Consider the following 17,463-nt stretch of genomic DNA (forward strand, 5'->3'; position numbering starts at 1 on the left):
ATTTAAATGCAAAACTGTATCTAACAACACATTGACTGAAACAGTGATACATAATAGTGATTACTCATATTCATGCTATGGGATCAAGAAAAGTGAAAACTATTGAAATTTTTATGACAATACTACTTTCAGTAGACAATGTACACACTGATTGGCAATTTTCAAATTCACCTAATTAAAAAAATATATATATATAAAAAAACTTGTTTTGCTACGGTTCCAACCTATTATTAACACTACTCCGGCGTTTTCGACCCTTGGAAACAGATTCATTTGAAAACAATGCAGACACCATTTAAGATTGAAAACTCTGAGGTTGCGTATCAGCATAAATGGACCAAAACGAAGACTTCTGAAAACGATGGCATGGCTGATCACATTCTCTCTGCGTATCTTTGATGACTGTGTAAATGACAACATCTTGCGCATTGTTGTACCCATAGATGTATAGGTAGATTCCCCATTTGATCGCTCCAAGCACGTAGACGTGTCCACGATCTAAATAATAGGGAATCTACCTATTCATATCTATGGCTGAACCTGCATGAATGGTCACGTGGCATGCATTTTAGATTGTGTAGTGTAAACGGAGATCGTTTCTAAAACGTAGCGGAAACGCCAGTATACTGTAGACGAGAATCGTTTTCATTCTAAAACGCTGTTTTAAAACGGAAACGCACTAGTATAAACAGGGCCTTAGAATGACATGAGGGTGGGCAAATGATGACAGAATTTTCATTTTTGGATGAACTATGCCATTAAGATAATCTGTTAATCAAGATAAATTACATCACGTAAAATCTGGCATCAAAATACTCAACAAATTGTACGTTATACACTAAACAGTCTTCCATTCGCAAAACACAATGCAACTGACCCTATGTGTGACAAAAAACCCTACCCTAATCCTAACAGATAGTGTTAACAATAGCAAATAGGCATAACCATGCAACTTTAGTTTGCTCATACAAGTCTTTGAGCTCTTTCATTACTTGTTTTTTACAGGTCTTGTACCGAAGTGCTCTGCATCACAGGTTCAATGGTGTATCAGGTGAGTTAAGAGCAAATTAACTTTGTCAGAACATCCATAAATATGAAGCTGATACATAACACAGATAACACAATGTATTAGTTTACAAATTACACATTATGGTAGAAGTGATGTGAGGGGTAAATGTAGCTATCCCTAACTATGTACGTAGTATACCCAGCACTACAGTGATAAAGCTGCCCTGTTCATGTTTTCTATCTCTGCATGTATACTACTTACATTATGTGCCTTCCACAAGGTTTGAGTATTCTTGTCCTGGTGCTCCGGTGACTCCTTGTTAGCCTCTGAACCCTGCAAGCAGTAGCACTGCATATCCTCTACTGGAGAAGACTATGAAAATTAAAAATAAAATGTTCATGTACAGCCACATAAAACAGTATAATTAATAGAATACAAATGACACAATGGTTTCATCACATTTGTTTTTGTTTTTCCAAGGAACTCTCAGTAGGTCACAACACACATAACAATATCCTAAAATCAAATTAATAAATTTTGCTATTTAAAAAAAGAATCCTGTTTCAACAATTAAGCTGTTTTGTATTGTAACAATATGTTAATTATATTAAGCAAAAATAATATATATTTTTCAAATAGTATTTATAAATTTTTTATGGAGTATGTAATATGAGCTAGAATCTAATGAGAATCATCACTGATTACCAATTACAAAAATAAAATGAAATAGGATAAAAATGTGTCAAATGAAAATGTCACAATGCTAAAAAAAAATTATCACTTAAATTAAATCTATCTTTGCCTAAAATTAGCTCCAGTTTTTCATATAACATAAGTATAAAAGACAAACTCCTACACACAAAAAAATTCTAACTAAACAAAATGAATTATGAGAAAATTCTAATGATTAAGAAGGGATCTGAGTCCGGAGTTCATGTACAAAATCTCATTTGGCAACATTTTTTCATTGCATGCCTGCAAAAGTAATTTCCTAAAAATATTCACTCTTGTTTCTTTGATAAGAAACTGTTAATAAATAAATAAATAAATAAATACAGCTTATGCATGCAAGAATTAGATTTTGTATTAATAATCAGTCCAACATTGCCTGTTTTAAGACAGATTAATATATATTTAGTAGTAACATGATTTTATTGTTACTACCTCATTCACAATCTCATTGACGAGTTCTTTACTTACCATAGCACATCTCAGTAGTCTATCGGAAATAACATGCTAATAATATAGCATTTTCCCACTTTTCTGAGACTTGCATTTTTCTGACTGATTTCTACAGTGCTGGTGTCATTGTGATTTTTGGTTGATGTTTGAAGTCAGTTCCTCTTAAGTAAATATTAAGACTATAATACAAACCAGCTGCTGGGAAAGTTCAGCAATCATCCTATCTTTGCTTCTGAGCTCATCTCTCAATTCTTGAACCTCTTTCAGGAGCAGCGCCACCTAGAAAATAACAGAAGAGAAGACAAACCTGCATCTTTTTTCCCCAATCAGAACAGATGTTGATTTGTTTGAAAGCTTAAATGGAAAAGTGTCAAATTTATAAGCTTAGTCATACGTAGGGCTGGGCGATATATCTAACGATATGATCATGCACATCTAGTCAGTAAATCTGGTTCTGTGATTACTGCTAAATCGCCATCTCCTGCTTTTGAATGGAGCAGCATTTAATAGACAGAGCCGTAGATCGCTGACAAGCTACGCAATATCGCTTTCATTATCGAAGACGATTCATCTGGGATAATGAACGTGATATTGCATAGCTTGTCAGCGATCTACGGCTCTGTCTATTAAATGCCACTCCAATTATAAGCAGGTGATGGCGATTTATCGGTAATCACGGAAGCAGCTTTTTTTATATCGCCCAGCCCTAGTCATACGTGATCAGTTATTAGCCTAACATACTTATTTCTTAATGGCAAAAATATGACAATACCCACTTTTATTTTTTTATTTTTCATTTTGGTGCATCAAACGATTCAGTTTTAACATCACATTTGCATTACACATTACAACTGAGAATAATCATATGCCTAGACAAAGGTAGGTGTTCATGATTTGTTCAGACATGATTAATTTTTAGAATTAATGTCTGTGAATGAATTATTACTGCAGACTTGGACTGTAATATTTATTAGAATTATAGGATTAGCAATATATAATAATCATCAAGAGTAGAAACTATACCATGCAGCATTGTGCTCGGAGGGACAGTATACTGTAAATGCTTGGAAATAATATTTCACGCCTTTAAGTCAGCCATTCAATAATTGCAATGAGCTTTGTGCTTTGTTACTTTTAACATGAAACAAAGTTCCAGCTTTTAAATTCTGTAAATTTTATAATGAAATACAAAAAAAGAAATACATATTTTTTGATGCTCTTTAATGTGGCGTTTTTGAGTGTAGTTTCTGAGTGTAGATTACTAAATACATTTTATTAATTAAATTATTAAACAATTTATTTTTGTTTTCGGCTAAATAAAAACTTTCAGTTTTGGTGTTACAATAGCTAAAATAATAATTTTGGAAACTAATAAGACACTTACATTGTAAGAATGTGCAGGGAGATTTGTTAGGAAATGTTAACTATTAAATATAATATTAATGACATCATGATTCAATGTCTTCACTTGGTATGATCATTGAATCTCAACTATCACTGCAGTAGAATGTGTTGGTATGGATGTGCATCGTCTACACTCAGGGCCTAACACTAACTTTTTGTCACACCTGCCAATGGCCAGTGACATGATAAAATTTACTGTCAAAAATGTTTTTTTTTTTTAAATCGCCCATGAAACTCTTTTTACAAAAACAGACTGTTACTACTACAATGAATAAACATATTTATTCTACTGCAGTGATGTTTTTAATTTGTCCTGCTGGTGCATTTTCCCTCAATTTTACCTATTAATTATAGCCATTCAACATTACGGTATAATTAAAAGCCATTATTTTAAACATTTAATAGGCTCTGAAATATATAACAACTTTTAATTTAAGTGATTTTAAAACAATCAAAAAAAGGACAATAACACAAGATCTTACCTTCTGATCAAGTAAAGATTGGTCAGTGGATGATGGAGTATTAGCCTCTAAAGTATCTTCAACTGAACTATCTGTCTCCATCTAAAACAAACAACATACAAAATCAATCTTGTAGTTCAGCAGTTGAGTCATCCGTTTTATTGTTAAAGTTGCTCAGTGTATGGATGTGGTTACCCTACTTTTTGCTCCAATTATTGGCATTCATTTGTATGTGAATGTTGAAGACCAGAAAAACAAGCTAATACAAAGTTCTGCATTCAGCTGTGTACGAAAGTTCAAGTTAGGTGAACTCTGACCTGCATCTCTGCACGCCTGAACTAGACACTATGTCATGGAATAGCAAACCAGCCAGAAGTTAACAAGAGCAGGTAATAGCTTCATAAGATGCATTTACTCTGATGCATTTATATCACTGAAGATCATAGTGTCATTGTACTGTACTGCTGGCTGCTATTAGCCATTTAACACTCACTTTGGTAGACTCTTTACCTCTTGACCTCACTATTCAGTTGCAAGTCTCTGTCTAACTTTGAAGTTTTGCCAATAGTCACTGTCACCTCAAATCACCAACCCCACCAATCAGTGTAAATGCCCTTTAGATAGCATGGTGGACTATAAAGCAATTAGCGCATATGCTCTGGCATGCTGTGTTCACTGTATTATTTTTTAGCCACATTACCCCAAGATCTTCACACCAATTATTTTATTTCCTCTCTTAACGATCTACTCATTTTTAAATCAACATGAAACCATAAGGTCTATATATATTAGTGGTGGGCCATTATCGGCGTTAACGTGCTGCGTTAACGTGAGACTCTTATCGGGCGATAAAACAAATATTGCCGTTAATCTATTCTCAAAGTTGGGTTGGGAGCTGGGTCTATACTACGCAAGCTTTGATGATATTTTATGCTGATATTTTAGCGCGGATGTATACCTAGCCGAATTGCACTGTAGGGGGCGAGAACGAGTCTTCACACCTGTGTGTATGCCTACTGTGAAATTACCACATCAAACGTGACGTGCTAACATGGATGCAGCTAAAATGCCACCGGGTTTGCTTCAGGGATTTTTTTTTAAAGAAGCTTCCCAATGGAAACCTCGACAAGACTCATGCCTGTTTCACACATACTCCGTCTGCAGTGCGTATGCAGACTCGATGTGCTTTCACACAGGACGCGTTTGCAGTCAGCTACTCGGTACGTAAACGAACGCTGCACTACTGCAGACGCACCGCTACTGGAACGCAACTGGAATCAGTTAACATGGGTGCATAAAAAAAATATGCAACGCATACGCACTGCAGAAGGAGTCTGTGTGTAACAGGTGTAAGGTTGTTTGCACCTTGTGCAATGTGGAATTAGTTTACAGCTTTCTCAAGCAGTTTGTGATGCATTTTGGAAACAGGAGATAAGCCCCTGGTCTAATGCACCACCTGGCTTGAGAAACCCCTTCTCAAAGACTTACTTTTAGTCAATATTTTATTTGGGTAGCATGCATATTCTGAATGCCTTTGGCAGAATTCAAATGAGCCATTTTAGTCTAGATTAATCTAGATTAATTTCAAGATTATACTGTAAAAAATGATGTGATCAAAAAGTTATGATAACTTATATGTGTCATTAAATCAGACATAAAAAAAATTAGTTTTGAAATTTCAACTCAATTGTTTGAGTTTTCAATCTTCCAATTTAGTTTCATAAGTTACTTCAATGAATTACAAATTCCAGGTGCTTGAATGAACTTGCCATTTTAAATTGAGTGGAGGACAGCTCTTTGCGCATGTGGGGGCAACTACCGACAGCCCCTAGTATAAACAGCCCCCTCTGGCGGCGGTCACATCCGGGACATTTGCTCGTGTGCGCGCCTGACCCATCTCAAATATTTTTCACAGACGCTATTTTCTTTGCTCGCGATGCGGCGCAAATGAGGATGGAAAACGGCGAAATAAAGTATTTAATCTTATTAATAAAATGTGTTTTGTAATATCATATCGTTTTATAACGATATTTATTTGCTGTGTGTGCATAAACTTTTCTCAACGACATTTCCTTTCACTCGCGAAGTGGAACAGACGAGGAAGTCAATTATTTTCTTTGAGGGAATTCTGAAAGTAAGTGTTTTTATCTCATTTAAAATATGTATTTAATAACACTATATTGATTTATAGCGATATTTATGTGCTGTTCTCCAAGAGAGAGATATTCTTTCACTCACGGAGATGGGGAGGAGACAGTTAATTTGGTTTTATCAAAGGAAAACACCATAAGTGTTTTACCTTGTTTACATGTATTTTTTTAATATAATTTTACTTTATGACGATATTTAAATGCTTTGCGTGCCTAAACGAGCCTAACTGTCTCTCACAGATTTGAACTGCTGTGCAGACGCGGAGGCTGCTCAGAGAAGGGAGAGACCAGAACTTAAGTTAAGTGTTTACCTCATTTAAAATATATTTTATAACATCATATTGATTTATAGCGACATTACTATGTTATGTGCTCCTACACTTTCCTCAGAGAGATACTTTCTTTCACTCGAAGCGGAGGAGAAGGGAAAGTTGGTTTTAACAAGGAAAACACCGAAAGTAAGTGTTTTACTTCATTTACTATATTTTTTTCATAAAATAATATTATGTAATAATGATATTTGTATGCCGTGCGTGCCTAGACGATCTGGAACGTTTCTCACAGATTAAATTTGATGTCAAATCAAACCACTGTAAACGGCCCAAATTTAAAATATTAATATCATTACCGTAAGTTAATTTTTTCTTGTATGTCTGTCTTGTGACCAAATTTTGTGATTACATTAAGCATTCATTTAATAGGTTTTCATAATGTCGATGTGTCTGTGTATTGGATTTATATGTATGTATGTGTTTGTTTCATATATCCATATATTTTCATATATATTCATTTGTATATATTTGTAAATAGCTTTTCAATATACGGTACTCAAACTCTCTATACTGCATGAGTTAAATTGTTCACCATTCAAAGTGAATTTGTGCCCTCACAAGACTTGGCGTATGACACACGGGTAGCATGAACTACAAATTAGATATTATTTTTTTGGTATGCTTGTACTGTCATTTATTTATGTGCTGTCCCATTTATGTGCATTCATTCTGATAGACGGAGCCCTGCCTCAGCGCACTGAGATCAACATGGAATTCAAGAATCACAACCTATTTTCCAGTAAGACGGACTTCTTTTTAAAACAAAAATCTATATTTTTACAATGAGTTAAATGCTTTTCCTTTAAGGTTTATAGTTTACCCAAAAATTTAAATAATCATCTACTTACCCTAGAATATTGTCTTATGTCGTATCAAAAAAGGAGATTTAAATAAAATGTCCCGAATATGCTTGTCCATATAATGTCAGTCTATGGCGAATAACATCAAGCTGTTAAAATAGAAGTCAAAGTATAATAGAGTGGTCTTATGTATCGTGTGATGTATGTTACAAGTGTTCTGTGGTACAATAAGGTTTGGTGAGAAACATACTGAACTTTTTCATTTTATTTAACAAACATCCTGCCTTGATTGTTGGTCTCTGTGCATGACTGTGTGCTCATGAGACACTATAAGTTCAGTTCACACTGAATTGCACACAAGTTGTGAAAAAAAACAAGATTAATAAAAATATTACATAAAAAATCTAAGCATGGAAATCTTCCAAAAATGTGTAATTTCTTCACTGACTCCGGACTGGAGCTTCGGTTGTCATGACAGTCAAAATGACAGCTGACAAATGAACGTGATCACTTCCTGTTGCAATGAGCACAACAGATGTATTTTATTTTGTGTTTTTATTCATCTTGATTGTTCACAACGCACATTCATGCACAGAGACCAGCAGTCAGGTAAATAAAGATGACATAATTTTTTTGGAGCGAAATAACCCTTAAAACAAATTCTTCACCTGAATTGTTATTTACTTATACTCATGCCATTCCACAGACACGTTTTGAGTAAACTATTATTGTATTGTAATTGATACTTGTCTTTGACATTTCACTTGTCATAGCTTTGATAAATGGATGTGAAATGATTCTGCCCCCCCCCCCCCCCCCAATTTTTACAGGAGCACTTTTGTGATGCTGCAAGTGGGAGTGGATTTCTTGCTTCGCTGGAAACTGCAGAGAATTACGCCTTGTCGTCCTAAAAAAAGAAAGAAACTACTTCCTCCAAGGAGGTCCAAACGCCATTGGCACAGACTTCGTTCAGTGATGAGTAACATACATTCAGCCAGGGCCGTCCTTAGGGGGGTGCAACTGGTGCGGTCGCAACGGACCCCGCACTTGAGGGGTAAACAGACTGAATGCCACCCCGGGAATGCGCCCTACTTTGCACCTTCGCATAAGCTAAGTATGACCCTGCATTCAGCTTTGATGATAATGAATGAGATGCTGTGGTTTAAGCAGATAAATGTAAGCACTATAAACCTAATAAAATTCAAAAATACATATTGACAAAATAAGAATTTTTACATACATGTGTATGTATGTATGTATGTATGTATGTTTTTTTTTTTTTTACTTGAACATTGAACACCTGAACCTGAACACCACACAATGAACTCAATTTTAACACTCCTGAAATGTATATATGACAAGACCACAAGAAACAGATGATTCTTCTGCATAATCTGACTTTGCAGCAGCCTGGAATTGAACTACTGGTTTCGTCTGGTCAGAGGAGAACTGACCCCCCCCAACTGAGCCTGGTTTCTCCCAAGGTTTTTTTCTCCATTCTGTCACTGATGGAGTTTCGGTTCCTTGCCGCGGTCACCTCTGGCTTGCTTAGTTGGGGTCACTTCATCTACAGCGATATTGTTGACCTGATTGCAAATAAATGCACAGACACCATTTAAACTGAACAGAGATGACATCACTGAATTCAATGATGAACTGCCTTTAACAGTCTTTTTGCATTATTGACACACTGTTTTCCTAATGAATGTTGTTCAGTTGCTTTGACGCAATGGATTTTGTTTAAAGCGCTATACAAATAAAGGTAAAAAAAAATATCCAGTCCACGATCACTTTTTATACTGAAAATTTTTATACTGTAATTTTGTGTGTTTTTTCCACAAATCAGTGACATCATTTATGAACTTGGTAATTAAAGAGTTAAAATCTTGGAATTTAATTTAAACATTTGGTAGTTTTGATCAGGACTGAGGTTGATTAATAGATTTATGCAAAAAAAAAAAATTGAAAAAAATATTTATCTGATACATTTTTACAGCAGTTTAATTTAGTGGATGTTTTCATCCAAGAACATACCGAAAGGGTAGTGAATTTGCCCACCGTGTACCGTTGAGTTTTAAAAAAAATTCAAAGCATTTTCCCAAAATATGGGTCAAAATAAGATTTGTCACCAAAAATCATTCCATTAGCTCAAACATTATATAGTGTCATGGCATATAACAGTTGATCACTTGGTGGGACCATTAACCCTTTAGATATGCCTGTGCAAAAAATGGCTTAGTTTCTGGCTTGAAAGTTGTGGCCAAAATAAGACTCAACTTTACCCCCTAGTGGACGAAAACGTCCCCAACAACGCATAAGGGTTAAATTAAGGTAATATGAGCTGAACTGTAAAGTTTTATAATGAAAACACATAATGACATAATGTTTGTACTTCTGGGCCCGTATTCACAAAGCATTTTTATCTTACCACTAAGTCTATGCCCACACAAAGCCAGAGCTTTTCCCATCCAATCTTTTTTTTTTCGTCTCAAGAAATGTCTGCATCCACACGAAACCACAAAACTGACACAAAACAATGTAGTATACAGGACAGACCAGCATGTGGTGCTGTAATTCTGCCACAGAGATACACAAAAAACGGAGAAGAAGACTTGGACTATGCATAAATCTTGCGCGTGGTATACAAACGAGCATGGAACAATACATTTATTAATCGGTGTTAATGTTAGTTAATAAAAATACAATCGTTCAGTGTTCATGTTTTTGTTGTTGTTATGGGACATGGTGGTGTCAGACTAGGGGCGAGACATGGGCTGATGTCATTGTTTCCGAAAATATACTGATTCTCTGTCCACATGAAAACGTAAGGGCGGCATTTTCAAATTTATCCACTATGTGACCCGGTTTACAACAAAACATCTATATGATACAAAATGTATGCATATACAGCAAAACGCGTCTCCATGTGGATGGGGCCTAAGAGTTCTCCTAAATAGCAGTAAAAGTTTTCTCTTAAAAGCTATTGACATAGCTGCTGAGACAAACATTTACTAAGGAACAGAGAGAAGTCTTAAGCTAAGAGTTAGGGGGCGGGGTTGACCTCATTCCTATGATGTCAGCATGCTTACTAACTACGCACACAGCGATTGGCTGATAGGGGAAGGGTCTCTTTCAGAAATTTAATCATAGAAATATTGTAGAGTGTGATATGTTGGCATAGTCAAATAAAGGTTTAAAAATATAAATGATAATGGCCACATTCAAAGAAATATTTTAAAATGCAGGCTACGTGTCACTAATTAAGCAAGTATATGTTCAGCTTATTGTCAGCCTCTTACATGTCTGCTTCTCGTAAACAATTAGTAAATATGGATATAAACAGCTTTTTATTTAAGAGTAGAATAATCATGACTTATATTAAATCATGCAAATGTAAACGAAAAACAAACTTGATGCAAGAACAGCTGTTACTTCTTGCCCAAATGGTTAATGAAAACAAGGATATAATCAAAGAAAAATCTGGAGTTGGGATAACCTCCAAAACCAAAGGAGATACCTTTGTAAAAGCACATTATTGTCAAATGTTTCTGTTCCGAGGTAGATTGCTGGCAACAGCCACTTCAGGATAGTTTGTAGTTTGAGCTTAGTGACTTAGGAGTCCTCTTCAATACTCCTAACATTTCACAGATTTAGGAGATAATTTTAGTGCTAAAACGAATTGTGAAATACTCTTAGAGCAAAAATTTAGGAATCCTTTATTTTTTTAAAAGGGCTACTTTTAGCCTTAAAGGAACACTCCGACTTTTTGGGACTTTAGCTTATTCACAGTATCCCCCAGAGTTAGATAAGTCCATACATACCTTTTTTATTTCTGTGCGTTCTGTAAGTGTTATTTGACGCACCCACCGCTAGCCTAGCTTAGCACAAAGACTGGATGTAAATGGATACTGGTAGCATAGTAATCCCAATAAGTCACAAAATAATGCAAACATTTTCCTATTTACATGTTGTGATCTGTATAGTCACAGCGTGTACAAATACCAAGGCTATATGAGACAGAGAGCATTTTTAATCGTATAAATACTGGGAACTATATTCTCACTAGCGTAGGAGCACAGCTAACGTTACTTGGGCGGAGTGATTAGCGCAGCACACGAGACGCGCCATGGTGAGGAGAAGAGAGTTCGCTCAGAGTTGGAGTTATAGAGTCAGCAATTACTAGATAGTAGATTTATAGTGTACAATCATGGATGATGTTTCATAGAATTCCAACCACAAACGCTGACCTGATAAATCGATGGCTACTTGCTCTGGAAATAGATCCAAACACACCTGTAAACACCATCACGAAGTATTTCGTTTGCTCTGAACATTTTACTGTAGACGACTATTTTGAAAAAATGCAAGTTGCCACACGGACCATGAAACGTGTGCTAAAGGATACAGCCATCCCATCGATAATAAAGACAGGACAAATTGGATCACCTGTTGCTGCGGTAAGTGTTCCGTTATGTTTTGAGATGACTAACATTAGCCATACTGTAACAGTGCCATGCTAATGTAATATAACCTTAGTAGTGACACTATTACGTGAATAGGGGGTCCGTGTATCCCCTTTATTGTTATTATTGTGACACACTGTATGCAATGGCTATACTACAATTTCATTGAACTATGAATGATCATTATAACAAAATCACTTACTTGGTGGATAGCTGACCATTAGGTTCACTCGGCATGGGGCGTTTCTTCCAGTTGATCTTGTCACAATGGGGAAAAAAGACAACTGCCGGGTGTATTAGGGCAGAGAAATCTTCCGTGGTAGTGACGCAAATATTTTGATTGTTTTCAAGCCTTGACATTGATGGCTATACCCGGTCCCATTCATTACAACAAAGGCACTCGGTTTCTGTCGGCATAGGTTGGCATGTTCCACATTTACACCACCAGTCCGTGTTCCTTCTGATTCTCCCTTGGTCTTACAGCTTCCAAAGTTTGTAACTCCTCGTCTGTGTATTCTGGCTCAAAACTATATGGTTCTGGATCTTGGTTTGATACACAGTAAAATTCCTCTGAGTCTGCCAATTCCTCAAAGTAAGCCATGATCACGAGACACGTCTAGCTAGTTAGTCACGTTTGTTTTGTTTATGGTCTCGTGTGCTGCGCTAATCACTCCGCCCAAGTAGCCACTCCGCCCAAGTAACGTTAGCTGTGCTCCTACGCCTAGTGAGAATATAGTTCCCAGTATTTATACGATTAAAAATACTCTCTGTCTCATATAGCCTTGGTATTTGTACACGCTGTGACTATACAGATCACAACATGTAAATAGGAAAATGTTTGCATTATTTTGTGACTTATTGGGATTACTATGCTACCAGTATCCATTTACATCCAGTCTTTGTGCTAAGCTAGGCTAGTGGTGGGTGCGTCAAATAACACTTACAGAACGCACAGAAATAAAAAAGGTATGTATGGACTTATCTAACTCTGGGGGATACTGTGAATAAGCTAAAGTCCCAAAAAGTCGGAGTGTTCCTTTAAGGATAAAGGATATATATAAATATATAATTCTCAATATTAAAGAATAGTTCAGACCACAGCTATAATGACAAAAGGGACAGAGAAATTATATTGTTGGAATCCCTTTATGAACAATTTATTTGTTTAGTTTTTTTTAGCTGATGAACAACAGAAATATTAACACCCAATCAGAATCAATCTTGCTACAACGAGCTTGAGAGTTCAAAGCAGCAGACGAGTGTGAGCTTATAAAAAGATGACATCATCCACTAATTTAGTTCTTTATAGTTATCTTTATAGTTATTGTTCTTAGTGTGGACGGCCTTACACTTAAGTAGACAAATGGTTATTTGCATTACAGTGTTTTCTTAGACAAATATTAGCTCGATTAGCTAAAGTCCAGTGTTGTGAACAAACAAAATTTCCAGGTGCTTTCATGAGAACCAGACTGAAAACCTGTATCCCTGGTTACATATGAAAAAATATGTTTGTATCTAACCTGAAGCAGTGTCTTCAGTTGAAGTAGCTGTTCTTTGACAGAAGAGCAGTCTTGAGTCACGAGTTTCAGAGTCAACTCATCTAATGTCACATGGTCTGACCTTGACCTCTCCAGCCCCTGTTCCTGGAGCCCGTCAAAAGACTGCAAAATGCCACTTCTGTAAGTCAGACAGAAATACAAAAGCAATCACAGGACATGTGCCAACCTGCAAAATAAAGCTTTAGACAGGCCAACAATGCTGGGTTGTCCAATGACAGCCATGTACAACCCGAATTCCGGAAAAGTTGGGACGTTTTTTAAATTTTAATAAAATGAAAACTAAAGGAATTTCAAATCACATGAGCCAATATTTTATTCACAATAGAACATAGATAACGTAGCAAATGTTTAAACTGAGAAAGTTTACACTTTTATCCACTTAATTAGCTCATTTAAAATTTAATGCCTGCTACAGGTCTCAAAAAAGTTGGCACGGGGGCAACAAATGGCTAAAAAAGCAAGCAGTTTTGAAAAGATTCAGCTGGGAGAACATCTAGTGATTAATTAAGTTAATTGATATCAGGTCTGTAACATGATTAGCTATAAAAGCTTTGTCTTAGAGAAGCAGAGTCTCTCAGAAGTAAAGATGGGCAGAGGCTCTCCAATCTGTGAAAGACTGCGTAAAAAAATTGTGGAAAACTTTAAAAACAATGTTCCTCAACGTCAAATTGCAAAGCCTTTGCAAATCTCATCATCTACAGTGCATAACATCATCAAAAGATTCAGAGAAACTGGAGAAATCTCTGTGCGTAAGGGACAAGGCCGGAGACCTTTATTGGATGCCCGTGGTCTTCGGGCTCTCAGACGACACTGTATCACTCATCGGCATGATTGTGTCAATGACATTACTAAATGGGCCCAGGAATACTTTCAGAAACCACTGTCGGTAAACACAATCCGCCGTGCCATCAGCAGATGCCAACTAAAGCTCTATCATGCAAAAAGGAAGCCATATGTGAACATGGTCCAGAAGCGCCGTCGTGTCCTGTGGGCCAAGGCTCATTTAAAATGGACTATTTCAAAGTGGAATAGTGTTTTATGGTCAGACGAGTCCAAATTTGACATTCTTGTTGGAAATCACGGACGCCGTGTCCTCCGGGCTAAAGAGGAGGGAGACCTTCCAGCATGTTATCAGCGTTCAGTTCAAAAGCCAGCATCTCTGATGGTATGGGGGTGCATAAGTGCATACGGTATGGGCAGCTTGCATGTTTTGGAAGGCTCTGTGAATGCTGAAAGGTATATAAAGGTTTTAGAGCAACATATGCTTCCCTCCAAACAACGTCTATTTCAGGGAAGGCCTTGTTTATTTCAGCAGGACAATGCAAAACCACATACTGCAGCTATAACAACAGCATGGCTTCGTCGTAGAAGAGTCCGGGTGCTAACCTGGCCTGCCTGCAGTCCAGATCTTTCACCTATAGAGAACATTTGGCGCATCATTAAACGAAAAATACGCCAAAGACGACCACGAACTCTTCAGCAGCTGGAAATCTATATAAGGCAAGAATGGGACCAAATTCCAACAGCAAAACTCCAGCAACTCATAGCCTCAATGCCCAGACGTCTTCAAACTGTTTTGAAAAGAAAAGGAGATGCTACACCATGGTAAACATGCCCCGTCCCAACTATTTTGAGACCTGTAGCAGAAATCAAAATTTAAATGAGCTCATTTTGTGCATAAAATTGTAAACTTTCTCAGTTTAAACATTTGCTATGTTATCTATGTTCTATTGTGAATAAAATATTGGCTCATGTGATTTGAAAGTCTTTTAGTTTTCATTTTATTAAAAAACGTCCCAACTTTTCCGGAATTCGGGTTGTAATCCAGAATCTCTCTGAGTTTTGATATACAGGGCAAGCAGGGGCTCTGTCGAGAATGTGGCTTTGAGGATTTGATAATGAAGCGATTGAGGCAAAGGACAGGTGTGTTCTGTGAAGTGAAGTTTAAAGTTCTCATGTGCAGTGACTTTTCAGTGTCTATGATTATTCATGTTCAGATTTAATGCAACATGAAAATTTAGACATGCAGCAAAAAGACAAATTTGCCTTGTTAATCATTTAAAACAGACACTGATGCACTTGTGGAGACTAAAGGCTGAAAATTGGAACCATAAATGACAACATTTCAGAATAAATACAGCTTTATATATATATATATATATATATATATATATATATATATATATATATATATATATATATAGTATGTTCGTTCTGTTTTTCCAGCCTTAAACACTCAAGTCTCTTCCAAAGAAAAAAGGTGTAATATGACCATATAGTTGCTTGCTTTTACACACTGTGATAAGCACAGACACAGTTTACAACAATATCACCAAGCATCAAAATGCATGAACCAAAAGATCACCTGTTTTTACGGCAGAACTGATCACGCCTGCCCCAGACCTGCTGTCGTCTCTTCCTCTGAGTTAGCCAGCCATCTTTTTCAGAGCATTCATAAGGAGATGTCCCATCAGTTTCTACAATAGATAAGTACAGTATATCAGGAAGTAGTTTTGTGAGTGCTTTTGTGGATGACTTCCAGAACATTTGTTGTTTTGCGAGTTTGCATACTGGTCCAGGTCAAACTTCTTTCTTTATGAAAGTTAGGTCATGTTAACAGCAGGATAAATAAGACATACTGTAAGGAAATATTATACTGTATGTCATTCATTTGGGTCAAACTATAAATAGTACAGATGTTGTTTGACAGTGTGACACGTGTCCCGAGGTCTCATCAGCGTCGCCCTGGGAACGGAGCAGGCACACCTGCACCTGCTCATCACGGGCTGAGCGGCCACACCTGTGCCCCATCAGCCACTGCTCTTATAAACCCTGCAAACGGGCACAGAGGTGAGAGATGTCTCCGCAAGACTCGGCTAACCTTGTCTTACCCTTTGCCCGCAGAGAGCAGCATGTGACCGCCAAACCCAACGCCACGGGAGAGCACGGACCCACACTGCACCGGCGCACAGTTAAGCCAGGACGCCGAGCACCGAGCACCAAACCGCCTCACAGCAACACCTTTCACCACCCCTTTTGTCAATAAAATCCACCCTTCGGGGAACTTACCTTCATCCTCGAGTCGTATCCTACTTCACCCCGCCACAATATATATATTGTATATTTAGAGTTTTTTTTTTTTTTACTGAATAACCATAAGGAATAGTTCAGCCAAAAGAAAATTGTCATCATTTACTCAAACTCAAGTTAAAGTAAAGTAAAAATATATGAATGTATTCTTCTGATTAATACATGGTAATAATTTCTTAAAATATGTGTAACCAAATAGTTGATGGTCCCCACTGACATCCATAGAATTTTTTCCATACAATGGAAGTTAATGTGCACCGTTAACTGTTTGGTCACCCATATTCTTTAAAATATGTTCTTTTATGTTCAACAGAAGAAAGAAATGCAGGTTTAGAATAGAGGTCGACCGATTAATTGGTTTAGCTGATTAAGCGACACCAATAGTTGATTGCCGATAGTTTTTCGGGTTGCATCCGTTGTTTGAGCTGCTGAGAAGTGTAGGAAGAAATCACGGACACCTCATATTATTTTGACACGTGAGGCTGGGTGCTACACAGAGCAGAGAAGCCATTGACAGTGTTTATTATATTTGTCCCAAATCATTGTTAGTGTAAATAATGACTTCAGATTGCACATTCTCTTTGAGTTTGATTTGGTTTTTTTTTTTTTTTTTTTTATGTTTGCTTTTTATAACTTCAAATTCATATTTTGTTCATCCTGGAAGTAAACTTTAGCATCCGGTGTGATACAGTACTCATAAGACACGCTTTTGTCTGGTGTGCAACCACCATATTTATTTATACATACATTTATTTTAATAATCTTTTTATTACATAATCATAAAGTGTTCTAAAATAGAAGTAAATAAAGTGTGACAGTACATACATACATACATACATACATATATATATACAGTTGCTGGTCATAATTAGAATATTATCTAAAAGTTTATTTATTTCCCTAATTCCATTCAAAGAGTGAAACTTGTATATTATATTCATTCATTACACACAGACTGATATATTTCAAATGTTTATTTCTTTTAATTTTGATGATTATAACTGACAACTAAG

The 17,463-nt window shown here is 36.5% G+C and overlaps 1 protein-coding gene across 4 annotated transcripts in view; it reads right to left on the reverse strand.

Annotated features, from left to right (window-relative positions):
- The window catches only part of ccser2b (coiled-coil serine-rich protein 2b), an 81,958-nt gene that overhangs the window by 9,458 nt on the left and 55,037 nt on the right, over window positions 1-17,463 (reverse strand). For all 4 annotated transcript variants that reach the window (XM_059531949.1, XM_059531948.1, XM_059531952.1 and 1 more), the window contains exons 5-9: window positions 15,726-15,837; window positions 13,322-13,478; window positions 4,078-4,158; window positions 2,384-2,470; window positions 1,271-1,381 (exon numbers count right to left, since the gene is read on the reverse strand). In XM_059531949.1, the coding sequence (XP_059387932.1) occupies window positions 1,271-1,381; window positions 2,384-2,470; window positions 4,078-4,158; window positions 13,322-13,478; window positions 15,726-15,837 (548 nt within the window). The remainder of the gene's footprint in view (window positions 1-1,270; window positions 1,382-2,383; window positions 2,471-4,077; window positions 4,159-13,321; window positions 13,479-15,725; window positions 15,838-17,463) is intronic.

The sequence above is a fragment of the Carassius carassius genome, chromosome 40 (genome assembly GCF_963082965.1).
Source record: "Carassius carassius chromosome 40, fCarCar2.1, whole genome shotgun sequence".
Lineage (NCBI taxonomy): Eukaryota > Metazoa > Chordata > Actinopteri > Cypriniformes > Cyprinidae > Carassius > Carassius carassius.